We start from the raw sequence: 25466 nt of genomic DNA, 5'->3' as shown, positions 1-25466 counted from the left end.
GGTGGAGGGTCTGGCAGTTGTCAGTCAGCACGCTGTTGGCCTCGCCGGCATTCGCCATTGGTCCGCATAGTGGCGTGCTAGCTGGCCTAAGGGGTCCACGTACGGACTGACCCCTGGGCAGCATGCGGGTCATTGCCTGACCCTAACCCTAGCCCTAACCCTAACCCTAACCCTAGCCCTAACCCTAACCCTAACCCTAGCCCTAACCCTAACCCTAACCCTAACCCTAGCCCTAACCCTAACCCTAACCCTAACCCTAACCCTAACCCTAACCCTAACCCTAGCCCTAACCCTAACCCTAACCCTAACCCTAACCCTAACCCTAACCCTAACCCTAACCCTAACCCTAACCCTAACCCTAACCCTAACCCTAACCCTAACCCTGGTCTGAGACACAAGTACCAGTTCCAACAAAGAACCACCTGTCCTCCAGATAGGACCTGAACCATTGTAGAGCAGTACCAGAGATCAGGGTCAGCGCTCAGGTCTACCTACTAACTATGCTACATGCTAGTACAACTACTACAACATTGCTACTATGCTAGCAATGCTAATGTGCTGACCTTAGCATGCTAACATACGTCTTTATATGGGTTTCTAGCTACGAAAATGGCTAAAAATGCTACTATGCTGATGGTAACATGCTGGCGATGCTAATGTGCTAACCTTAGAATGCTAACACATGTCTTTATATAGGTGTCTTGCTATTAAAAATGGCTAAAAATGCTACTATGCTGATGGTAACATGCTGTCAATGCTAATGTGCTAACCTTAGAATGCTAACACACGTCTTTATATAGGTGTCTAGCTACAAAAATGGCTAAAAATGCTACTATGCTGATGGTAACATGCTGGCGATGCTAATGTGCTAACCTTAGAATGCTAACACACGTCTTTATATAGGTGTCTAGTTACAAAAATGGCTAAAAATGCTACTATGCTGATGGTAACATGCTGGCGATGCTAATGTGCTAACATTAGCATGCTAACACACATGTTTATATAGGTGTCTAGCTACAAAAATGGCTAAAAATGCTACTATGCTGATGGTAACATGCTGGCGATGCTAATGTGCTAACCTTAGAATGCTAACACATGTCTTTATATAGGTGTCTTGCTATTAAAAATGGCTAAAAATGCTACTATGCTGATGGTAACATGCTGTCAATGCTAATGTGCTAACCTTAGAATGCTAACACACGTCTTTATATAGGTGTCTAGCTACAAAAATGGCTAAAAATGCTACTATGCTGATGGTAACATGCTGGCGATGCTAATGTGCTAACCTTAGAATGCTAACACATGTCTTTATATAGGTGTCTTGCTATTAAAATGGCTAAAAATGCTACTATGCTGATGGTAACATGCTGTCAATGCTAATGTGCTAACCTTAGAATGCTAACACACGTCTTTATATAGGTGTCTAGTTACAAAAATGGCTAAAAATGCTACTATGCTGATGGTAACATGCTGGCGATGCTAATGTGCTAACATTAGCATGCTAACACACGTCTTTATATAGGTGTCTTGCTATGAAAATGGCTAAAAATGCTACTATGCTGATGGTAACATGCTGGCGATGCTAATGTGCTAACATTAGCATGCTAACACACATGTTTATATAGGTGTCTAGCTATGAAAATGATACGGGAGCCAGGCAACGACATTTCGTTGGCAATTTCCCTGCTGTGTTATTGTGCAATGACAATAAAGGAAGTCTATCTAATCCAAATTAGACACTTTGACAAAGAGGAAGTGACATCATAGGTGCTCATAAATGTAACAATAATAATAAAAAATGTAACAATAATAGCGCTATACACTCAGACAGACTTTAATAGCGGTAGCGGTGTTGAACGATTAGTGCTTTAAAACGTTCCTATGACAAGGCTTTACACTTTTTTCTATCTTCTAACGTAACGTCACGTTTCAACGTCACCTACAAACATCAAAACATAGCAAGTTTTCTCAGTGTGCGGAAAATCGGAATATTTTCAGTACGGCAGTAAAATCCAATTTGTTGTTTTTTATTGACGTTGCCGGTGAAAGGCTACAAAGGGCCACTTCCGTGTCGTGTGTCGGCAACTCGTTTCATTGGCTGCGCTCAGCTCAATGCCCCGCCTTGTTCGGTCGTCCTTCTCTCCGATTGGACAACGTCTTTGTACCCGACGTCACCACGTCGTCTGCGCTGAATTCAAGGGATTTGGCGGGGCGAGCTGTGTTTCAAAACAATACGCGTCCTACGTCGACTTATCTTTAATTTCATCGCTAACGCGCAGGACTTGCTGTGGTTCCGGTCCAAGACTACGGTTCCGAGATGAACGGGGGATACTTTAATGGCGACGTGGATGAAATTAACAAAAAGATGGAGAGGTAAGTCGATGTTGACGCCACGAGAGTTAGCATTAGCCTGCATGTTATGAATGTTACCTATAAGTCGTAGTCTAAGTAGAAGCTAACAGCCAACTTGTCCTCCCAGGTGTTTATCCATGGAGCCAAAGGACACCATGGAAGGCTATAACAGGTAACAATAATAATACTGTCATCATAATCATACTTCTAATAATACTTGAATCACTCTTCTTAAGGGTATTAGCCATCTCTAAGTATGCCACATGGATCTTCATACGCTAGATATGCTCACAGCAGCACCAGAAATTAAAATGCAATGTGAAATATGAATCGTTGTTAGCGGATGTAAATGTCACATGACACACATTCAAACACTGTTAATATCACAAAGAAAACATTTTTTTTAAGTCGCCACGAAACACGTCACACGCTAAACACCGCCATCTAGTGGTCACAACGAGCTACCGCAGATGAAAATATGTCCTGAAGCTGAACATCAAAACCCTTGGCTTTCCTCGTTTATTGTTATTCATATGAAACCCTTTTATACTCAATAAATATCCATCTTAAAGATATGACATTCAAAGAGATATTTTGAATATTTATGTGTCACGTGAGGCGTATAAATAGATGTGATGATAAAGTTGAGTACCTGTTATTATGAGAGCTGTCAATGCATTAAAATATTTGATGGCGATTAATCGCATTTTAGAACTATTACTGGAACTATTCATTCATTAGAAATCCCACCCTTTTTGAATGTTTATTGTGAGCGGAGAATAGTCCTTGAACGCACCATCCTAATGTTCTCCGATGTGGGAACCCGTGAGGGTTGTGATGACGTTGATGCTAAATGGCTAACGCTAGCACAACACTGGACCTCACCCACGGTCATCACATTGACATCCCGTCAGTGGAAGCCGGCGCTCCAATATGGCCGATGTGGGACTGAAGCGCTGATGTGTCTTGCCGGCAGGTACATTCAACAGGGGAAAGACGTCGCCAGGCAAGGAGACTTGGGCAAGGCTCTGGAGCTCTTCAGAATGGCCGACAAAATCCAGCACAGCGAAAAGCTGCGGAAGAGAATCGAGAAGATCGAGGAGCTTCTGGCGCAGAGCTCCTCCGAGGACGACGACGCCGACCAGTTCGTGGACGTGAACAACAGCGGCCTGATGCTCTACAAGGACCTCTACCAGAAGCTGTACAACTACCAGAGGGACGGCGTGGCCTTCTTGTACGGCCTCTACCGAGACGGGAAGAAAGGCGGGATCCTGGCAGACGACATGGGTCTGGGCAAGACCATCCAGGTCATATCCTTCCTGTCGGGGATGTACGACAGCGAGCTGGTGAAACACGCGCTGCTGGTCATGCCCACGTCCCTCATCAGCAACTGGACCAAGGAGTTTGCCAAGTGGACCCCGGGCATGAGGGTCAAAGAGTATCACGGCACCAGCAAAGCCGAGCGCAGCAGGAACCTGGAGAAGATCCAGAGGAAAAGCGGCGTGATCATCACCACGTACACGATGCTCATCAACAACTGGCAGCTGCTGTCGTCCTACCAGGGCCGGGAGTTCACGTGGGACTACGTGATCTTGGACGAGGCCCACAAGATCAAGACCAGCACCACCAAAACGGCCAAGAGCGCCTCCGCCGTCCCCTCCAGAAACCGACTGCTGCTCACCGGCACCCCCGTGCAGAACCACCTCCGGGAGATGTGGGCCCTCTTTGACTTTGCTTGCCAGGGAACTCTGCTGGGCACGGCCAAAACCTTCAAAATGCAGTACGAGAACCCCATCACCCGAGCGCGGGAGAAGGACGCCACTCCGGGGGAGCGGGCCCTGGGGTCCAGGATGTCCGAGAACCTCATGACCATCATCAAGCCCTACTTCCTTCGCAGGACCAAGTCTGAGGTGCAGCAGAATAAACACGCAGAGGAGGTCCAGGGCAAGTCGCAAGGGGCGAAGGGGGCCAGGAGGAAAGACCAGAAGGAGTCCGAGACCGCCATGCCTTCGCTGACCAGGAAGAACGACTTGATTGTCTGGACGTACCTCAGTCGCATCCAGGAAGACATTTACTGGAAGTTCATATCCCTGGACCACATCAAGGAGCTGCTCATGACCTCCAGGTCCCCGCTGGCCGAGCTGACCCTCCTGAAGAAGCTGTGCGACCACCCGAGACTGCTCTCCGCTCGGGCCATCGCCAAGCTGGGCCTGAAGGACAGCCCCTCCAAGAGGCAGCAGAGCAGCGACGCGGAGATGGGCGGCCACACCATCGCCAACATTCCCGACAAGACGCTCATATCGGAATCGGGGAAGCTGGTCTTCCTGTTTGCTCTCCTGGAACGTCTCCGGGAGGAAGGTCACCGCACGCTGGTCTTCGCTCACTACAGGATGGTGCTGGACATCATGGAGCGCATCCTCAGGAACCGAGGGGTCAAGGCCCTCAGGCTGGACGGGTCCATCACTCAGGTGGCGGAGCGGGAGCGCCTCATCACGCTCTTCCAGAGGGACCACTCCTACTCCGTCTTCCTTCTCACCACGCAGGTGGGCGGGGTCGGCATCACCTTGACGGGAGCCGACCGAGTGGTCATTTTCGACCCCAGCTGGAACCCCATGACGGACGCCCAGGCGGTGGACCGGGCGTACCGCATCGGCCAGACGGCCAACGTGGTCATCTACAGGCTGATCACGTGCGGCACGGTGGAGGAGAAGATCTACAGGCGGCAGGTCTTCAAGGATTCGCTCATCAGGCAGAACACGGGCGACAAAAAGAACCCCTTCCGTTACTTCAGCAAGCAGGAGCTGAAGGAGCTCTTCACCCTGGAGGACACGCGCTCCTCGTCCACGCAGCAGCTGCTCCAGTCCATGCACTCCAAGCACAGGCTCACCGACCCGGAGCTGGACCGCCACATCGCCCGCCTCCACACCATGGAGATGTTTGGCATTTCCGATCACGACCTCATGTTCTCCCTCAACACCGACCACGAGGACTCCCTGCACGACAAAGCCGAGCAGAACTACATCGAGGATCGGGTCCAGAAGGCCCAAGAGCTGGTGAAGGCGGAGTCGGACCTCCAGATGCAGTTCGCGACCAGCGTGGAGGCCACCACGGAGCCGGCGTGGATCCGACAGCCGGGGAGCGAGCGCAAAGAACGATCTCATGAGAACAAACCCGTGAAACCCAGACCCAGGTCCGCCCTGTCGCCACGCCCCCGCACCACTTCCGGCAAGAGCGACGACGCCCAAGAGAAGAACGCCCCGATCGATCTGACCGGCAGCGACACCGAGTCGGAAGACAAGCTGGAGAAGAGTCACGTGGTCCACCGCTCCACCGAGGACATGTTTGGGTCTTTGTCTCTGACGGAGGGGGTCGGCCGGGAGGAACACGACGCGGACGCCGTTGGGGAATCCTTCGGGAAAGACAGGCTCTCCGCCGCGCAGTCATCCTGTTCCAGCCTCAAGGTGGACTCCTGGTCCAGATGCAGCGCGGGCTCGGACCTCATCGAAGGAAACTTCAACTTGCAGCTGGAGGAGAGCGAGATCTCCTACCAGAGCACCGTGGAGGACGAGGAGAGGAAGCTGCTGTCTCAGCTGCAGACGGATGGCGCCTTTGACGTGGACGTGTCCCTGACGGAGAGGCAGCAAAAGGAAGCCCTCGGACGGAGCCTGTCCAGGTCCCAAGTCTCCGAAGCGGACGAGTCCGTCATCATAGTGTCCAAGAAGAAAAAAGGCGGCGTCCTGTACGACAGCGATGAGGAGTACGGCGACCGGCCCAAGTCCATCAACAACTCCTTCCAGCTGCTGGGGTCCTCCACGCCCAAGTCCGGGTTTCCCGGCTCCTCCCCCGCCAGGCTGAGGAAGAGCATGGGACGCAACACCTCCGTGGCGTCACGCCACTCGCTCCTGCACTCCATCATTGAAGACATGGACAAGCAGGAGCAGGACGAGGACCCCGCCGAGGACATTTCAGAGAAGTGCTCCGACGAGGTGGAGGTGGAAGAGGAGGAAGAGGAAGAAGAGGAGGAAGACGGTAACCTGGAGGAATCCACCGGCGAGCCCGAGCTAGCGTCCTCCGAGAGGATGGAGCCGTGCGCCGCGGACACGGCGCCGGACAAAGTCATCAAGTCCTCATCTGGGGACACGTACGAGTCCCTGGTGACTCGAGGCCATGAGTTTTTCAGCCAGGGCAAACTGAACGAGGCGCTGACCTCGTTCCTGAAGGCCATCGACATCAAACCCGGGGACCCTGAGATCCAGTGCCTGACCATCCAGCTCTACCGCCAGATTGGTTCCAAAGAGTAAGCTCCGGATCCTCGTCAAGATGGCCGACCGGACTGCCGTCAGTAGATGTGTTTGTTAGTTGTTAGGCGGGACATGGCTCACTTTATTCTTTCTCAACAAACTTATCCTGGAATTGGAATTGGAAAATTGAAGGATGGGGGGGGGGATTGGGGGGGCTGAGAAATGCAGCACTTTGTAATTTAGTGGACTTTTCTCTTCTGCTACCTGAATGTTTATGTTTGCATCATCACTCTACCCCCCCCCCCCCCCCCCCCCCCGGCCAACATCGGATACAAATAAAGTTTTGTATAACTGAATGGTTACTGTGTGTTCCGCGGTTTGTCACGTGACAGCAACCGCTACCCTTGTTGTTACAATGCATTGTGTCCACGGGAGTTGACGTGCTCGTTTCTTATTCGATGTCATAACATGACTTTTATCTCAGTGTGGGTGGTAAAGTATTTCTCGTGCTTAAACTTGCCCCACAGGAAACTGACTTTTATTTTGAAGGTGCGTTCATTCAGGGCGGACACATCGACTCATTCCGGAGAACCACCCGAACGCTAAGGCTTAAAAGTATAAAACGTTTCTAGAACGTTTCTGAAGATTCTTCCGGTGGGCCCGAAAGTCACAAATGTAGAAACTTGTTCCGAATGTCCCACAGGAAATTGACTTTTATTTTGAAGGCGCGTTCATTTAGGGCCATCTGCGGACCCACATTCCGGAGAACCGCCCGAACGCGGTAGGGGCGTCCTATTAAAGTTTAGAATATTTAAAATTCGAATTTGTTTCTAAATCTGCCGAGTCCCTAATGTTAAAACAAACCTGTTTCGAATGTCTAATAAGAAGCGGGCTTTTATTTTGAAGGTGCGTTCAGGACGTGACTCGGGGGGCTTCGGACGCTCGTTTCGGAGAACCGCCCGAACGCCAAGGCGCGTCGTGTGTTTGTGACTACGTTCGCGGGTCAAGCGGGTCCTAGGTCGGTTTGGGACGCCGAGGAGCCAACACAAGCTAGCCAGCTAGCTAGCCAGCTCTCCCAAGGATGACCCGGCCGGAGGTGGCCAACGCTCCCGGCGGCAGACTATGAATCTCCGAGCGGGCTCACCGCCGCCGAGCTTCCACGAAGAGGAACCAGGAAGACGATGACGATCATGGGAGGAAGAGAGAAGCTGCTGGAAATCTGCTCTTTGCTGCTTCTGATGACCGGAAGTTGGCAATGTCGAGGTGAGGTTGGGGGGGGGTCACACGAGTTAATGTAGAATGTCCTACAAGCTAAACAAGCTAAAGCTAAACAACTTCCTACGTTACGGTAGAGGACGTTAGATGATGTTGACACGATCTAAGACCCCTGCAGGTGTGGAGTGTCACGTGACCTACACCTGTCTCGCCGCACCCGGACACGCTGGCCAGGACCACGTGAGGGTCCCCCCTTCATCCGTTTGGACTTAAGAGCTTTACTGTAGCTCTGGTCTCAAGTCCCACAGAATTCTTAGCGTCATTTTGAGCTAGCTTAGTTTGTTTAGTTGTTCCTCCATTTTAATGACTCCTCAAAAGGGGCGGGGCCTCACCTGACCAGCCGGCCACGCCCGCTCAGACAGGTTGATCTTTAAGCGGCTTAGCTTGCGGCGTCGTGGTCCCGTCGAGGTCAACAGTGCGACGCTAAGATGGCGGTTGCCGTGGTTACACCTCCTTACGACTTGTCTTGGGTGTGTTCCCCGGGTCAGACGCCCGGCAGACGCGGCACCTGGCCGCCTATCAGCTGACTATCCCTCGGCCAATCGGAGGCCGGCTGAGGAGGGACGCCGATGGCTCTCCGCCCAATCAGGTGCTGAGATCGAACTTGTTGCTGTGACCTGTGAACTCACGACGTCCCACGTGTGTGTGACCCATGTCATTTCCTGTGGCAGGCGTCGTACGTGATCGGCGTGGGGGGACACGAGCATGTGGTGCATCTGGAGAGGAACGGGTAAGTGCCTCCCTCGCCGCCGCCGTCGCTATGTCGCTATCTCCAAGGAGCGTGTTGCCATCCGCCGCCGCCGATAGCTACGCCACGCGCCGCACGCCGCTATCTGCATGCTGATAAGCAGCCTGCGCCGTGACCTCCATCGCCTTTGGTTGTTGCTGCGGTGAAAACAGCCCAAGATGGCGTCGTGTCCACACATGTTGTTGTCGTTGTCAGGCTGCTGCTTCCGGCCGACTTCACCGTCTTCACGTACGGCGAAGACGGAGCACGGCACTCGTCTGTGCCGCATGTCCAGAAGCATTGCCACTATCACGGCGTGGTGGAGGGCATGGCGGGCTCGTCTGTCGCCATGAGCATCTGCGACGGCCTCAGGTACCAAAACACCCCTCCCCCCGCAACTCCCGCCCCCGAGTAGCGACCAACGCCGTGTGGGGGTGTGTCCCGCCAGGGGCGTGTTGCATCTGGACCACGGCAGCTACGCCATGGAGCCGCTAGACTCCGCCCCTGAGCAGCACCTGCTGTACCGCCTGCAGGATGTGACGTCACAGCCGCGGGAGTGCGGCACCCCGCACGCTCGCCCCGCCCACAACCGCACAGAGCAGCAAAGCATCCACGGGCACGGAAGGGTGAGCGCGCACGTGCACACGTGCACACGTGCAACACCAACGCAGGCGCTGACGTGTGTGTTGTCCAGGTGAGGCGAGCCGTTCTCCATCGAACCCACTACGTGGAACTCCTGCTGGTGGTGGACAACGAAAGGGTGAGACACGTGCGCGCTCACGTGCACGCCCACGTAGCATAACCAGGAGGTGCTGTGTTGCAGTTCAAGGCCACGAGGAGCAACGAGAGCGCCGTGAGGGAGGACATGGTTCACCTGGCCAACTACATCGACGCTGTAAACGCACGCACACGCACACACACACACACTAGCATGGCGTGCACACACTGACACGTGCACGTGTGTTCAGATCTACGTGCAGCTGAACGTCAGGGTGGTCCTGGTGGGCCTGGAGATCTGGACCAGGCAGAACCTCATCAGCACGGAGGGAGGAGCCGACGAGGTGCTGAGTCGCTTCACCCAATGGAGAGAGAGGGAACTGCTGCCTCGCCGCCGCCACGACTCGGCACAGCTCATCCTGTCAGTGTGCACGCACACACACACACACGTACACACCTACACACATGTACACACACACGCTGATGATGATGATGGTGGTGCAGGAAGAAGAGTTTCGGGGTGACGGCAGGGATGGCGTACGTTTCCACCGTGTGCTCCAGGAGTCATGGCGGCGGCATCAACGCGGTATGTCATCAAACCTTTACTTTGAAAGGTCCTCTCTTCCTCATTGACTGTGTGTGCGTGTGCGTGCGTGTGCGTGTGCGTGCGCACATCCAGTTCACCAACAACAACGTGGCCGCCTTCGCCTCCATCGTGGCTCACGAGCTGGGCCACAACCTCGGCATGAACCACGACGACACGCGCACGTGCTCATGCCCCACCCCCACCTGCATCATGAACTCCGTAGCCAGGTAAGACACGCCCATCAGCCCTTGGTCTCATGTCTACTGGGGATGATGATAAAAGCGTATCTATCATGTCTACTATATTGGCTCACTATAGGGGTGCTATGTCATGTCTAGAGGTCTCTAATGGTGTTAAAAAGTGTATTTACAAGGTCAGAAACAAGTGTCTGTCTTAATTTGTCCCATCATGACTACTATGTTGGGTAATAGGAGTGTAAATATGACTATAGGGGTGTTAGTTCATGTCAAGAGGGCTCTAATAATGTTAAAAATGTATTTAAAAGGTCAGAAACAAGTTTCTATGTCTTAATTTCTCCCATGATGTCTACCATATTGGCTAATAGGAGTGTAACGATGACTATAGGGGTGCTATGTCATGTCGAGACGGCTCTAATAATGTTAAAAATGTATTTACAAGGTCAGAAACAAGTTTCTATGTCTTAATTTGTCCCATCATGACTACTATGTTGGGTAATAGGAGTGTAAAGGTGACTATAGGGGTGCTATGTCATGTCTAGAGGTCTCTGACGCTAAAAGGCATACCTAGAAGGTGATGAGCAGCTTTCCTATCATACATTCCATGTATAAATAAAGGATTGGATTGGGGAAAGGAATATGAATGTAATGAGGTGTATACAAAGGTTCAATTCTTTGCCTTTGAGCAAATAAAGCCAATGCAATTGGAATATTGGGCTCCATGGATACGTGGCTAGCTTTTGTGTATTGTTGATAAAAGCTGAGTATTTATTGTAAAGAAATCCTTTTTCCAAATCATTTTCTACGTCGTCGTCATGGTCACCCTTGACCTTCAAGGTGGTCTCCTGTCCCTGCAGGGACGCCACAAACTTCAGCAGCTGCAGCGCCGACGACTTTGAGAAGATGATCTTGGTGACGGGGGGGTCGTGTCTCCTGAATGTCCCGCAGCCCGATGAGGCCTACAGCGCCCCCTACTGCGGGAACGGACTGGTGGACTTTGGCGAGGAGTGTGACTGTGGATCCCAGAAGGTCTGGAAGGAGCACAGTGTGACGCACACACACCTGGTCTAACTGTGTGTGTGTGTGTGTGTGTGTGTGTGCGTGTGCGCCCCAGGAGTGCCAGAGCGACCCCTGCTGTGAGTTTAAGACGTGCAGACTGAAGCCGGGAGCTCAGTGTGCTGATGGAGAGTGCTGCTACAACTGTCAGGTGCTGGAAGGAAGGAAGGAAGGAAGGAAGGAAGGAAGTGCTGACTGTGCAACTGACACGTGTGTGTGCGTGTGCATGCGTGTGTGTGTCTGTGTGTGTAGTTCCTGCCAGGAGGCACGATTTGTCGCGCCGGCAGGGACGAGTGCGACCTGCCCGAGTACTGTAACGGCTCGTCATCTCTCTGTCAAAGTGACGTCTTTGTGCAGGTGAGGCCTCCTGCCTGCGGGGGGCGCTGCCCTCAGGTGAGGGTGGCCCCCTCCCAGTGACGTGTGTGTGTGTGTGTGTGTGTGTGTTGCAGAACGGTCAGCCGTGCAGGAGGCAGCAGGCCTTCTGCTACAACGGCAGGTGCCAGCATGCAGATGACCAGTGTCGGAGCATCTTCGGGCCCAGTGAGTTGTCCCCGGGGGTGGGTGGGCGGCATTGGGGGTGGGGGGTCCTGTGCTGAAAGGGGGTGTGCTTCCTCTCCCAGAGGCCAAGAAGGCGGATGAGGTCTGCTTCAAAGACGTTAACAGCAAAGGCGATCGCTTCGGGAACTGCGGCAAGCAGAGCTACCACTACAGGAAGTGTGAGAGCAGGTAACCGTGGCGACGCCCCTCAGCCCCACCCCCTCCCCCGCCGCAACCTCAAGCTTGCCTGTGTTGCTGTAGAAACGCTCTGTGCGGGAAGCTGCAGTGCTCCAACGTGCAGGGCGTGAAGGCCTTCGGCATGGAGCCGTCCATCATCAGCACGCGCATCGGCGGCGCCGTCTGCTACGGTGTGGACTTCATGCTGGGCTCGGACGTGCCGGACCCGGGCATGGTGAACGAGGGCACCAAGTGCGGCGAGGGCAAGGTGAGGAGGTGGGCAGGAAGGAAGGAAGGAAGGGCGGAGCTGATGGCGCTGTCCCTCCCCTCCAGGTGTGTCTGAACTTTGAGTGTCGCGGTGTCGCCGACCTCAACTTCGACTGCGACGTGGAGAACAAGTGTCACGGGCACGGGGTGAGACACGGCCCGCCACCCAAGTCACATGACCCCCGTGCCGAGCTCTACTTTGTCTCTCTCAGGTGTGCAACAACAACAAGAACTGTCACTGCCACGCCGGCTGGGCGCCGCCTTTCTGCGAGGTGAAAGGTTACGGGGGAAGCGTGGACAGCGGCCCCACCTGGAACGGTACGTGGACTTAACACACCCACCCTGCCTTCGTGGCGGTGACGCGGGCCCATGTCCTCAGACAAAGACACGTCGCTGAGGGACGGCCTGCTGGTCTTCTTCTTCCTGGTTGTGCCGCTGGTGGCGTTGGGGGCGTTGGCCTTCCTGCGCAGGGACCGACTGCTGCGGCGCCTCGGCCGCGGCCGCCCACGAGCGTACCAGTGAGTGCCAAACATCGCCGCTGTCATTTCCCCGCCTCTGACTGGCGTTGTGTCATCAGGCCCGACGGCGCCGTGTCCGCCCACCCCGGCAGAGGACCGCCTCCCCGAGCTCAGCCACCGTCTTTCGCCAGGGACAACAGCGACGGCGTCCTCAGAGATGGGGTGAGGCACGCGTCTTACGTGTTGTACGTTTGTTCACTTCCTCATGGCTTCTTCTTCTGCTCGCCTCGCAGCATCACGCCCACCTGCTCCCGCCGCAGGTAAGGCCCTCGCCAGCCGCCACCTCCGCCATGGCGGCAGCGTCTAACTCTCTCTGTGATTGTAGGCAGAGGACACCAGCAGGGCCGCTCCGTCATACGCTGCCAGGCCGCCGCCTCCTCTGTAAGCCTCGCCGCGCTGTGACCTCTAGGTGACCCGTGTGGCGCCGTGAGACGTGTGCTTTTTTTCTTCCACCCAGGAAACCCAAACCCGTTGTGGCGTCCCAGCCTCTGGTGCCTCAAAGACCCCCTCCGCCACCGCCAGTCTAGCCGGCTCAGCCCCGCCCACTGGGAGCTGTTACCTCGTGACCACCAGGACACAGGTGCAAGATGATGCTAATGCTAGTTGGCTAGCCTGGGAAACACAAAGATGTTCTTCTCTCTGATTGGCTGCTGGAAGAAGAAAAAGGAGAGACCACTAGGCAGGAAGTTTGTTGACCCAAAGCACTGCTGCCCCCTGCTGGCAAACGTCTGCACTGACATTTGAGCGTCTCGTCCCGCCATGCAGTGTGGCTTGTCTCGTGATAGACCCGATGACGTCACTGCAGTGGCGGCATTTCCTCAGCTGGGAATGTTTGCGTTTGTGAAATGATGATAATGGAGATCTCCAACCGCTTGGTACTTGATGACATCACCCTGTTGACATGCAAACCAGGAAGTACGCCACCCTTCCGGTGCCTGGGCTTTCTTTGATAGAATATTTTAATCAAATGGAGTGGCTGCGAATCAGAGCTCGTGTGGGTTTTTTTATGTTCACTTCTTCATGTGACAGCATTCATCACACGGGGAATATTTGAGACAAAATGCATCACGCCATCACTTCCGGCTGCCGGAATATCTTTGGAACATTGTGGTTGACGTGCTGCGTCACTTTCATTCGCCGAGGTCTTGCACGTGGCTAGTTACCATAGTAACACAACTTCAAATAAAGATGGTTATGTCGCTCTGGGCGCAAGTAAACATTCATTTAAAACTACGCCGTGTTATCATTAAAGCTATTTGATTTTCAATCCCAACCGGCCTGGCCCTTTCATTTAGAGCAGCTCAACTATTTCCGTAAAACCGCTGCTCAAGGACGACGTGTCGTCACTTCCGCCGCGGCCTCGCTTTCACACTCGGGGCGGCGGGGTGTCATTCATGTGCCGGGAGTGTCGAAGAAGGGCGTCCGGGCTACCGGCAGAGAAGGGAGTCGCTCCGCAGCCTTTCTTGAGGTCAGTAACCGCTCCTGCGTGACCGTTTCTCTGCCAAATCCACATCCGGTGGCAGTTTGAAGCCAATTTATCATCCGTTCTCGCAAATTGGAGCAAGACAAAAGCGGTTAGCATGTTAGCATGCCTGCTAGCTCGGGCGCCGTGAGGAGACACAACGTCACCAACCTTGACACCATACGCACTCTTAGCCGCATGTATGCTAACATGCTAACGTGCATCTACTGATTTAAAGGCTTTGGGCGACAAGCGTTAGCAATGTTAGCTCCTCACAAAAGTGGCGAGGCAATAAAGTCGAAAGTACAAGCTAGCCGGCTAATTACATAACCTGTGAGCTAGCTAGTAAAACCTCGGTGTAGTGTTTGGAGTGAAATTGTTCTCCTATGTTGATACCTTTGGCTTTGGCCACTGGTAAAGGCGTGTTTTGTTTTTTAATATTGTTTTTGTACGGACGATCTCGGCATTTGGGCTTGGATTTCTGATTGACAGCTGCCCTGCCCATTGGAGAAGCGCTAAGGTCTATTTTTAGGCGGGATTCCAAGGCTGGCAGGCCAATGAGGAGGGAGCTCTCACGACGGGGCGGGACCAGCGCAGCAGCATGAAGGCTGGGTGTTTTGTTAGTGGGGAGAGTGAACAAGGTCAAAACTTGTTCTGCTGCTCTGCTACTTTCCTCGCCATCTTCTTCTGGATGGATCTTTATGGCAGCGTACATGCCTCATCAGAAACAAATTATTCCAACAGAAAAACATTTTTTTAATCATGATTTCTAACTTTTTTACTTGTCTGGGAGACACCATGACAGCTGAGTTAGTTGACTTGAGTTGACGGCGCCCCCTGCTGGCACGTGACGGTGCCGTGTGACTTGATGTTTGTTGTTAGCATGCCAACATGTCTGCTGTCCCCATCACAGGGTCTCTCCGTGGACACAAGTGAGTCTTCGTCGTCGGCCGCCATCCGTCATTCTGACCTTGAGGACGCCCCCGCCTTTTTTGAACTGAGCGCCTCGGTGCGTGTGCCAGCTTAAGGACTTCTTATGCATCGATTAAGGACTTGTGCGGCGCGCTTGCGCCCGCTCACTGCCTCGCAGGCGGCTCAGACTGTTGGCCGGCAGCAGCCGATCACAGCCGCCTCCACAAGGACGTTTCAACCAATCAGGTGTTACACAGCGCCTGTGGCCTCCGAGCCCTTTCTGAACGGAACCAGTTCCAACTATGTGGAGGAGATGTACTACGCCTGGCTGGAGAACCCCAAGAGTGTACACAAGGTGAGCCGCTGTGGCGCCCTCTGCTGGAGGAAACCATCTGTGATTTCACCTTTGACCCTCCGCTTGGCTAATGATAGCAGCAGAGTCCCATGACTGAGCAAGCATGCAAACGTGCGGGACCTCCAGGTGGCTTGGGAATAGAAATCACGTGTTTGATGGCCCATTTGATCAAGTGTCAAAAGAAGTCAACTTCCTGTTTATATTCTTCCTCTTATTTGGCCGTAAACAGACGTGAACCACATGAAAGGCCAACACACGCCAGATAGAGTACATTATTTATTATTTACATAGTAAGTAGTACATTAATTATTGTTTACATAGTAAGTAGTACATTAATTATTGTTTACATAGTAAGTAGTACATTAATTATTGTTTACATAGTAAGTAGTACATTAATTATTGTGTACATAGTAAGTAGTACATTAATTATTGTGTACATAGTAAGTAGTACATTATTTATTATTTACATAGTAAGTAGTACATTAATTATTGTTTACATAGTAAGTAGTACATTCATTATTGTGTACATAGTAAGTAGTACATTCATTATTGTGTACATAGTAAGTAGTACATTAATTATTGTGTACATAGTAAGTAGTACATTAATTATTGTGTACATAGTAAGTAGTACATTAATTATTGTTTACATAGTAAGTAGTACATTAATTATTGTGTACATAGTAAGTAGTGCATTAATTATTGTGTACATAGTAAGTAGTGCATTCATTATTGTGTACATAGTAAGTAGTACATTCATTATTGTGTACATAGTAAGTAGTACATTATTTATTGTGTACATAGTAAGTAGTACATTCATTATTGTGTACATAGGGAATAATGCGGTCTGGCCTTCACCCAGGGGGCCTGATCCATGGGACCCCCCCCCCATAGACCCACCACCTGCGGGGGCAAGCATAAGGGTCAGGTGCCTGGACGACCTGGTCTTGGGTGGCCAAATCCGGTTCTCTTGTGGGGAAGGAGTCTTAGCTTGTGTGAGAGGTTGAGACATGTTTGGATTCTGGAACCAAACCCCTTGCGAGAGGAGGGGGAGGGGGTGAGCTGATTTAGGGTTTATTAATAGCCCCCCCCCCTCCCCGTGAAGGAGAGGGTCACTTCCCTATGTCTTTGGTTTTGGGAAAGGGTCCTGCCGTTGGTGTGTACGCGGCCCTGACTGGTACAGGTAGGCCAAGAGGTCAGTGTAAGGCCTGATCACACCTCAGCTTCTCCCCGGTGGGGCTGGAAGAGGTGGGCGGCTCGTGGTGGTGTAGATGGGGCTGAAGCAGTGTAGCACGAAGCAGCTGATGGAAAAAAGAGCGTGCTGAAATCCATCTGCCTTTTTGTCCCTTGCAGTCGTGGGATGTGTTTTTCCGAAACGCTAATGCCGGTGCTCCTCCCGGCGCCGCCTACCAGTCTCCTCTGGGTCTGACTGCTGCTCCGCAACTCTCCTCTCTGGTTGGATCCCAGCCCAACGTGGAAAAGCTGGTGGAAGACCACCTGGCTGTGCAGTCCCTGATCAGGGCCTATCAGGTATACACACACTGAGCTAGGCCTTCATCCTATACACTAGCATGTCCTAGCATGCTAACGCATTCATCAATGAGTTTTGATCCAAGGTATGATACATGTGGGGGGCAGGTCTTCCCATGCCATGGACACGCCACGCACTCTCCTGGGGGGCACCACAGCCTCACACCATCATTCATACCTCTATCTTCATACACACTGCAACCTCCAAAGTCAAACTTCACTTCCTGTCTTTAGCACAGCAAATCATAAAGCTAACGTCAACACTCTGGGGGGCCTATACACCACGGGTGTCCTAGCCCTAAACACTCTGGGGGGACCTATACACCACGGGTGTCCTAGCCCTAAACACTCTGGGGGACCTATACACCACGGGTGTCCTAGCCCTAAACACTCTGGGGGACCTATACACCACGGGTGTCCTAGCCCTAAACACTCTGGGGGACCTATACACCACGGGTGTCCTAGCCTAAACACTCTGGGGCGCCTATACACCACGGGTGTCCTAGCCCTAAACACTCTGGGGGGCCTATACACCACGGGTGTCCTAGCCTAAACACTCAGGGGGGTCTATACACCACGGGTGTCCTAGCCCTAAACACTCTGGGGGGACCTATACACCACGGGTGTCCTAGCCTAAACACTCTGGGGGGTCTATACACCACGGGTGTCCTAGCCCTAAACACTCTGGGGGGCCTATACACCATGGGTGTCCTAGCCTAAACACTCTGGGGGGTCTATACACCACGGGTGTCCTAGCCCTAAACACTCTGGGGGACCTATACACCACGGGTGTCCTAGCCCTAAACACTCTGGGGGACCTATACACCACGGGTGTCCTAGCCTAAACACTCTGGGGGACCTATACACCACGGGTGTCCTAGCCTAAACACTCTGGGGGACCTATACACCACAGGTGTCCTAGCCTAAACACTCTGGGGGACCTATACACCATGGGTGTCCTAGCCCTAAACACTCTGGGGGACCTATACACCACAGGTGTCCTAGCCTAAACACTCTGGGGGACCTATACACCACAGGTGTCCTAGCCTAAACACTCTGGGGGACCTATACACCACAGGTGTCCTAGCCTAAACACTCTGGGGGACCTATACACCACGGGTGTCCTAGCCCTAAACACTCTGGGGGACCTATACACCACGGGTGTCCTAGCCTAAACACTCTGGGGGACCTATACACCACGGGTGTCCTAGCCTAAACACTCTGGGGGGCCTATACACCACGGGTGTCCTAGCCTAAACACTCTGGGGGGCTTATACACCACGGGCGCCATTTAGTACATTGGCCATTCCTTTCCATACAGGCCAACTATGGAAAGGGAAGACTTGGGATTTGGGAATGTTTCTCTTAGGGCTGACGCGTCCCAATGACGTGCATCGTTAGCTAGCTCATACGAACTCCTTTTCTCACATTCTAATGCTCAGACAGGACAAATGTGCACTTCCTCTTCTTCTTTCTTGGTTCTTTTTGTGTTCATCTGTTCATCTGTATCTGTGAGGAACCACCACGCCCCCTTGTGGTCCGAGTCCTGTACCACGGCTGACATGGAATGTTTAGCTCACATGTGGACCAGCACCTACTGTCCATCCACAGCAGGTTCCATGCCAGCTTTGCTGTAACGGTGTGTGTGTGTGTGTGTGTGTGTGTGCGTACACGTGCGTTGTGTGTGCGTGCAGGTCATGGGGCATCACAATGCCCACTTGGACCCTCTGGGAATCAGCTGTGTGAATTTTGATGATGCTCCAGTCAGTAGCGGCTTCCAGGATGTTGGTGAGAGAAAACAAGTTGTTCCTGCTTGGTGTGCTAACATTGCTTCTCCCCCCCGACCCCCCCTGACCCCACCCCTCCGTCCTCTTCATCCTTGCTGCTCTTCTTCTTCTTCTGCTTGTCATCTCCTTGTGTTTGCTTCCAACTGGGTCACTGTCGTCTTTGTCCTCACGTGGTCACCCCCACCCCACCCCCACCCACTCCATCCCGGGTGGGCTCTGTCCTCGTTCCCTGTAGATCCGTGGGCACCATGTGGCCCAGTTGGACCCGCTCGGCATCATGGACGCTGATCTGGACTCGTGCGTCCCCACTGACATTATCACGTCCTCCGACAAGCTGGGTGAGGAGCAAACGTCTCAGACTCCTCCTCCTCCTGCTCTTCCTCGCTTGGCGCGCCCCTCCTCCTGCTCCACCGCTTCCACAACGTTCTCATGGCGTTGCTCGTGTGCTTTGAGGAAGGTGGCGATGTGTTTTGGGCACTGAAAAAGTCCCGAGAAGAAGTTTACATGCCAGGACCTCGGGTCGCTTCTGGCCGGCTTGGAATATCACCTGGGCTTCCAGCTGGAGGGACGGAGGAGACGGGTGTGGTACACGTGGGGGGAGATGTTTGCCAGCAGGGTGGAAGTTGAGGACATGAAGGTGTCAGGTGTCTCCTCCTCCTCCTCCTCCTCCTCCTGTCTTGTTTGCCAGTAGCATCGCTCGCCACTAATTAGCTTAGCCCAGCTGAGCTGCAGGAATTAGTCTCATCCCCGCTGACCTCGGCATGGCGTCCGTCCTCCCTCAGGACGAGCAGGTGACTAACTCTATGGATGTTTCCTCCCCCTTTTGCCGCCCGTCCAGACACCGTCAAGGAGCGGCTGCAGGTCCTCACGGTGGGAGGTACGGCGAGGAAGCGGTAGCGTAGCCGTCTTGGTGTTGCTCGCTTGTGTGCGCCGGGCTTCCTGCCGCAACCCTTCCTCGGGGGTGTCCAAACCTTGAACTTCCACCTCGTCGTTGAAGGTGGAATGTGAAAAGAAAAGAAGCGCTGGCGGCGCTGACGTGGTGAGGAGAACGGAAAGGAGCGCCGTCCCCCAGGCACGGTTAGGTAGGGTGTGCGTGCGCATGCAGCCGATGCCGCCATCACGTTTACCCGTTCCTCAGTGCAGCATCACGCCATCATGTGCGAGTATCGCCACATCACGCCTTGGATCCCCTGCCTCTCGCCCCAAGTCAGCTGGGCTAGGCTCCAGCATACCCCGTGACCCTAATGACGATAAGCGGCATAGAAAACTTGGATGCAAGATGGTGGCGTAAATGAACCGGATGCTAAACAAGCCGTAGCGGTTAGCGTTGTGTACTTTGGAGCGGACGCCTCGGGTCGGAATCTCCACTAGTCAGCATCATCGGGGTTCGTCAGGAAGGGCTAAACCAAAAATCAGTATGCGGGTCAAAAAGATCCGCTGTGGCGACTCTAATCAGGACAAAAGCCGAAAGAAACAAACAAGCCGGCGAGCGCAAGCTAAGGCTAAATGGTTGTTAACCAAAATAGACACTAACCGGGGCAGATGTTAACCAAGGCACCACTGTAATGTTATGACTCCATTGCCTTAATGATTGGACTTAACAGTTGGAATAGAATGTGGGGAGGGCAGGTTGTGCCCCCCCAGGCTGGTGTTGGACACCCCTGTCGTAGGTGCTTAGTGTATCAGAGGCCATGTGTGGTACTGCCTTAGCAGGAAGTGCGTATCAAGTAGGAAGTAGCGCGTGTGTGTGTGAAGGAAGCTCCTGTAGGAAAGTGATGACGCCGCCCCCCCACCCTCGCCCCCCCTAGTCGGCTAGCTTCTAGCGGCTGCTGCTGTTGAGTGTGGGTCACATGACCGTGCAGGAGCTCCTGGCATCAGGCCAGCCGGGGATGCCGTAGCGCCCCCTCCAGGCCACACGTCATTCTGCTCATGCAATGCCCCCCCCCCGCTTGACTTTTCAATATGAGACATGATGACCTGATTTCCATACTATTGTGCCTTTATGGCCGCCACATGAAGCATAGAAGCTTCTACACGCAGTGGAAGCTGGAATGGAAGCAGAGGGATAGGAAGACTATGGAAGCATGGCGTGATGATGGCACTATCTTCACTGGTGACCACCACCCCCGCCCACTGGGACCCCCACCACCATCGTGTGTCCTGTGTGGTGTGATGGATGTCTCCTGTTCTTCCTCCCATCACTGAGTGACGTGTCTCCCCCCTCCCCCCCTCGACCCCCAGGCTTCTACGGGCTGGATGAGTCTGACCTGGAGAAAGTCTTCCGCCTGCCCACCACCACCTTCATTGGAGGTTCAGAGAGTGCTCTGCCCTTGAAGGAGATCATACGCCGACTGGAGGTGAGCGCTGTTAGTCAGGCTGTTAGCATTAGCATGAAGGAGTGAGGTGGCTAACGTTAGCTTGTGCTGGTGCAGATGGCGTACTGCCAGCACATCGGCGTGGAGTTCATGTTCATCAACGACCTGGACCAGTGCCAGTGGATCCGCCAGAAGTTTGAGACGCCGGGCGTGATGCAGTTCACCCTGGAAGAGAAGAGGACTCTGCTGGCCCGCATGGTCCGCTCCACCAGGTGGGCCCCGCCTGCGGATGAGCCGCCGCGGGCCGCCCAAATAACGCCGGTCCCCGTGTGTGCACGTGCAGGTTCGAGGAGTTCCTGCAGAAGAAATGGTCGGCCGAGAAGCGCTTCGGCTTGGAGGGGTGCGAGTCCCTCATCCCGTCTCTGAAAACCATCATCGACGTGTCCTCTGCCAGCGGCGTGGAGTACGTCATCATGGGCATGCCTCACAGGTAACGCACGCACACGCCGACCCCACGCCGACCCCACACCGACCCCACACCGACCCCATGCCTCCCTCCTTAGGGGTCGCCTGAACGTGCTGGCCAATGTGATCCGGAAGGAGCTGGAGCAGATCTTCTGTCAGTTTGACTCCAAACTGGAGGCGGCTGACGAGGTAGCCGCCATGTTCTTGTCGCCACGGTAACGGCAGCACGCGTCACAAACCTGTTACTTCTCTCCCCAGGGCTCCGGCGACGTCAAGTACCACCTGGGAATGTACCACCGGAGGATCAACCGCGTGACGGACCGCAACATCACCTTGTCCCTGGTGGCCAACCCCTCCCACCTGGAGGCAGCAGACCCCGTGGTGCAGGGCAAGACCAAGGCGGAGCAGTTCTACTGCGGGGACAACGACGGGAACCGGGTGAGTCGCGCCTCGACTCCAGCCGTGACCGGAATCTGACGCCTCGCGCTCCGCTCCGTGCGCAGGTGATGTCCATCCTGCTCCACGGGGACGCGGCGTTTGCGGGTCAGGGCATCGTCTACGAGACCTTCCATCTGTCCGACCTCCCTTCCTACACCACCCACGGCACCGTGCACGTCGTGGTCAACAACCAGGTGAGCGCCCCGGGAGGGAGGAGCCGCCGAACAGCGTCCCAACTTTTCCACTTCCTGTTTGCAGATCGGGTTCACCACCGACCCGCGTATGGCGCGCTCATCTCCGTATCCAACCGATGTGGCCCGAGTGGTCAACGCCCCCATCTTCCACGTCAACGCCGACGACCCGGAGGCCGTCATGTACGTGTGCAAGGTGGCGGCGGAGTGGCGTGCCACCTTCCACAAGGACGTGGTGGTGGACCTGGTCAGTGCTCACGCCGTCACGACTGGCGGGACGCCGCCCTGGCGCCACCACTGACCGCCACCGTGTGTGCAGGTCTGCTACCGCCGAATGGGCCACAACGAGATGGACGAGCCCATGTTCACCCAGCCGCTCATGTACAAGCAGATCAAGAAGCAGAAGCCCGTCCTGCAGAAGTACGCCGAGAAACTCATCTCAGACGGAACCGTGACCCGCCAGGAGTACGAGGTACCGCCAGAACCCCATGGGTCCGTTTGACCGCAAGGTTCTGATGCTGAATGTCGCTCGGCAGGAGGAAATCGCCAAGTATGACAGGATTTGCGAGGAGGCGTACGCTCGCTCCAAGGATGAGAAGATCCTGCACATCAAACACTGGCTGGACTCGCCGTGGCCCGGTGAGGAGCATCGCGAGCGGAACCACGGCCATCACGCCACTGGACCAAGACCTTCTGTCTCTTCCGTCTGCAGGTTTCTTCACTCTGGATGGACAGCCCAAGTCTATGAGCTGCCCCTCCACCGGCCTGACCGAGGAGAACCTGAACCACATCGGACAAGTGGCCTCATCCGTCCCTGTGGAGGACTTCACCATCCACGGAGGTCGGCATGCATCTTTGTCTCCAAAAGTCCAAACGCTCGAGGCGGGCTTTCAGGTGACCTCACCTGCTCACGTGATTCACGGTCTTCCAGGACTGAGTCGTATCCTGAAGAGCCGTGGAGAGATGGTGCGGAACCGGACCGTGGACTGGGCTCTGGGAGAGTACATGGCCTTCGGGTCTCTGCTGAAGGAGGGGATCCACGTGCGGCTGTCGGGGCAGGACGTGGAGCGTGGGACGTTCAGGTACGTGACGTCAGGAGATGCCGCAAGGTTCCCGTGTGTGACGTGCCGCCTGCCTGCAGCCACCGCCACCACGTCCTCCACGACCAGAACGTGGACAAGCGGATCTGCATTCCCATGAACCACATGGCTCCCGACCAGGCGCCTTACACCGTCTGCAACAGCTCCCTGTCGGAGTACGGCGTCCTGGGTCAGTCCCGGTGCACTTCCTGTCTGCCGCTCCCGCACTTCCTGTCCATGTAACGCGTTTTTGCTGCGGTCAGGCTTCGAGTTGGGCTTTGCCATGGCGAGCCCCAACGCGCTCATCCTGTGGGAGGCGCAGTTTGGCGACTTCCACAACACGGCCCAGTGCATCATCGACCAGTTCATCTGCCCCGGCCAGGCCAAGTGGGTCCGCCAGAACGGCATCGTGCTGCTGCTGCCCCACGGCATGGAGGGCATGGTGAGCTAGCTCCGCCCCCGCTAAGAGTCGCCGCCGCGGCCGCCGCTCTGACACCCCACCCCCCCACTCATCCACAGGGTCCGGAACATTCTTCCGCTCGACCGGAGAGGTTCCTCCAGATGTGCAACGATGACCCCGACGTGATGCCGGTAAGAGATGCCGCCGACCCCCCCCCCCACCCCAGATAAGTCCGTCCTCGGGCGATGCCAACCCCCCCCCGCTCCTCTCTCAGAACATCGGCGACGACTTTGCCGTGCAGCAGCTGTACGACTGCAACTGGATCGTGGTCAACTGCTCCTCGCCCGGGAACTACTTCCACGTCGTGCGCCGGCAGATCCTCCTCCCCTTCAGGAAGCCGGTGAGATGCTTGCATAGACCCCGCCCCCTGAGCCGCGCTGACGTTATGGACCAAAGATGGGAATGAAGCGTGCATGTGGTCTAAGAGGAGGACACCTTAGTGCTCATGGAGGGGAACCCAAGCCCACTCCACGGCCTGTGATGTCATTTCCTGTTTCTCTGCAGCTTATCGTCTTCACTCCCAAGTCCCTGCTGCGCCACCCCGAGGCCAGATCCAGTTTTGACGAGATGCTACCAGGTGGGGGGGGCCTTCTGCTCCACCGGTGGGTGCAGCTTCAGCTCCGCCCACCTCTCAACCTTCCTTCCTCCCCTTGGTTTCATGCAGGAACCCACTTCCAGAGGCTGATCCCAGAAGGCGGCGCCGCCCCCTCGGAATGTCCGGACAAGGTGAAGAGGTTGATCTTCTGCACAGGGAAGGTCTACTACGAGCTGACCAAAGAGAGGAAGAGCCGTGGAATGGAGGGAACAGTCGCCATCGCACGCATGGAGCAGGTACCGCCGCACCCGGCCTCGAACCTGCTCCACCGCGCAGAGAAACGCTCACGGCTTCTCTCCCCGCCTCCAGCTGTCCCCCTTCCCCTTCGACCAGGTGAAGGCAGAGTCTGAGCGCTTTCCCAATGCCGACCTGGTGTGGTGTCAAGAAGAGCACAAGAACCAGGGCTACTACGACTACGTCAAACCTCGCATCAGGACCACCATCCAGAGAGCCAAGCCCGTCTGGTAACCTTGCCATCGTCATGGCAACTTTTTACGCTTTTCTTGTCTCGTAATTGGGTTTATCGTTTGTCACCACCTCCGCTACAGCCATGTGTGACCTTTGACCTGTGTGTGTGTGCCAGGTACGCGGGGCGCGGTCCGGCGGCGGCTCCGGCCACGGGAAACAAGAACACTCACCTGATGGAGCTGCGGCGCTTCCTGGACACGGCCTTTGACCTGGAAGCTTTCAAGGATCAGCAGTAGTCCTGTGACCTCTGACCCTGCCGCAAACGTTGGACCCTATCGCCCCTGCACACGCACACGTGCTTTTTTTCATCATCCTAATTGGCACCGCCTTTTAATGATCATGCTTTTTATTGGCCGCCGCATCAGCGACAAAGGAACCCTCCCTCTTCATCATCCTCCACGCGGGGTCAAAGGTCTTCTGGTTTTACTCCATGCTGGTTAGCATTAGCACTGTTTGCCTTTCAGCAGGTCCTTAGTCGTCACGGCAACGCCACATTTGTTTGTGATTAGAGGAAGCCGGCGCGCTTGTCACGTGCCAAAGGACCGCACTCGGTCCCGATGGTGAAAGTTGTCCCTGCGGAAATGACGACGGCAGAAGACGAGGTCCGCGCGTGGAGCTCCTGTGAGACAAACAGTCATTTATTTATTTTCCTAGCGGGGATGGAAGCCTCTCTCCCGTGTTTTTGCTTCAGTCAATAAAGATTTCTTTATGTACGCCAAACGTCTTTCAGTTGCTTCTCTCTGACCAGATGTTCATGGGGAA

At 54.5% G+C, this 25466-nt stretch overlaps 3 protein-coding genes across 6 annotated transcripts; all 3 read left to right on the top strand.

Annotated features, from left to right (window-relative positions):
* The first annotated feature begins 2122 nt into the window (after positions 1-2122).
* On the top strand, positions 2123-6705 carry ercc6l (excision repair cross-complementation group 6-like). The gene is made up of 3 exons (XM_058072123.2): positions 2123-2373; positions 2480-2524; positions 3329-6705. The coding sequence occupies exons 1-3, from the start codon at positions 2318-2320 to the stop codon at positions 6651-6653; spliced, it is 3426 nt and encodes a 1141-aa protein (XP_057928106.2). The 5' UTR covers positions 2123-2317; the 3' UTR covers positions 6654-6705.
* Positions 6706-7466: 761 nt separating this feature from the next.
* On the top strand, positions 7467-13851 carry adam9a (ADAM metallopeptidase domain 9a). Its single transcript, XM_058072138.2, has 23 exons — positions 7467-7856; positions 8357-8457; positions 8540-8598; positions 8812-8967; positions 9044-9221; positions 9290-9355; positions 9419-9490; positions 9564-9733; positions 9817-9898; positions 9992-10125; positions 10953-11124; positions 11210-11302; positions 11404-11508; positions 11601-11691; positions 11772-11877; positions 11950-12133; positions 12199-12279; positions 12345-12450; positions 12512-12650; positions 12710-12812; positions 12884-12910; positions 12976-13031; positions 13108-13851. The coding sequence occupies exons 1-23, from the start codon at positions 7775-7777 to the stop codon at positions 13175-13177; spliced, it is 2433 nt and encodes an 810-aa protein (XP_057928121.2). The 5' UTR covers positions 7467-7774; the 3' UTR covers positions 13178-13851.
* Positions 13852-13969: 118 nt separating this feature from the next.
* ogdha (oxoglutarate dehydrogenase a) lies at positions 13970-25417 on the top strand. Of its 4 annotated transcripts, none has more exons than XM_058072128.2 (24): positions 13970-14118; positions 15026-15379; positions 16730-16906; positions 18929-19031; positions 19532-19570; positions 20935-21050; positions 21126-21280; positions 21352-21498; positions 21572-21662; positions 21732-21911; positions 21977-22105; positions 22170-22349; positions 22422-22574; positions 22639-22741; positions 22815-22943; positions 23034-23184; positions 23244-23371; positions 23445-23623; positions 23701-23772; positions 23856-23981; positions 24146-24218; positions 24306-24472; positions 24546-24700; positions 24820-25417. In XM_058072128.2, the coding sequence occupies exons 2-24, from the start codon at positions 15149-15151 to the stop codon at positions 24938-24940; spliced, it is 3105 nt and encodes a 1034-aa protein (XP_057928111.2). In that variant the 5' UTR covers positions 13970-14118; positions 15026-15148; the 3' UTR covers positions 24941-25417. The 4 variants fall into 4 exon arrangements, with proteins under 4 accessions (XP_057928111.2, XP_057928108.2, XP_057928109.2 ...); XM_058072125.2 differs by lacking the exon at positions 18929-19031 and adding an exon at positions 18601-18694; XM_058072126.2 differs by lacking the exon at positions 19532-19570.
* Positions 25418-25466: the final 49 nt, after the last annotated feature.

Source organism: Doryrhamphus excisus, linkage group LG3 (assembly GCF_037039965.1).
Source record: "Doryrhamphus excisus strain RoL-2023G ecotype Guam linkage group LG3, RoL_Dexc_Guam_v1.1, whole genome shotgun sequence".
Taxonomy (NCBI): domain Eukaryota; kingdom Metazoa; phylum Chordata; class Actinopteri; order Syngnathiformes; family Syngnathidae; genus Doryrhamphus; species Doryrhamphus excisus.
The sequence above is the reverse complement of the archived record's forward strand: the minus strand, read 5'-3'. Positions and strand labels throughout refer to the sequence as shown.

Coding starts and splice junctions, on each gene's coding strand:
- ercc6l (XM_058072123.2), top strand. CDS start 2,318: ATGAACGGGGGATACTTTAATGGCGACGTGGATGAAATTAACAAAAAG. Junction 2,374..2,479: donor ATTAACAAAAAGATGGAGAG/GTAAGTCGATGT, acceptor TTGTCCTCCCAG/GTGTTTATCCATGGAGCCAA. Junction 2,525..3,328: donor ACCATGGAAGGCTATAACAG/GTAACAATAATA, acceptor TCTTGCCGGCAG/GTACATTCAACAGGGGAAAG.
- adam9a (XM_058072138.2), top strand. CDS start 7,775: ATGACGATCATGGGAGGAAGAGAGAAGCTGCTGGAAATCTGCTCTTTG. Junction 8,599..8,811: donor GTGCATCTGGAGAGGAACGG/GTAAGTGCCTCC, acceptor TGTCGTTGTCAG/GCTGCTGCTTCCGGCCGACT. Junction 9,734..9,816: donor GACTCGGCACAGCTCATCCT/GTCAGTGTGCAC, acceptor ATGGTGGTGCAG/GAAGAAGAGTTTCGGGGTGA.
- ogdha (XM_058072128.2), top strand. CDS start 15,149: ATGCATCGATTAAGGACTTGTGCGGCGCGCTTGCGCCCGCTCACTGCC. Junction 16,907..18,928: donor CCCTGATCAGGGCCTATCAG/GTATACACACAC, acceptor CGTTCCCTGTAG/ATCCGTGGGCACCATGTGGC. Junction 21,051..21,125: donor AGATCATACGCCGACTGGAG/GTGAGCGCTGTT, acceptor GTGCTGGTGCAG/ATGGCGTACTGCCAGCACAT.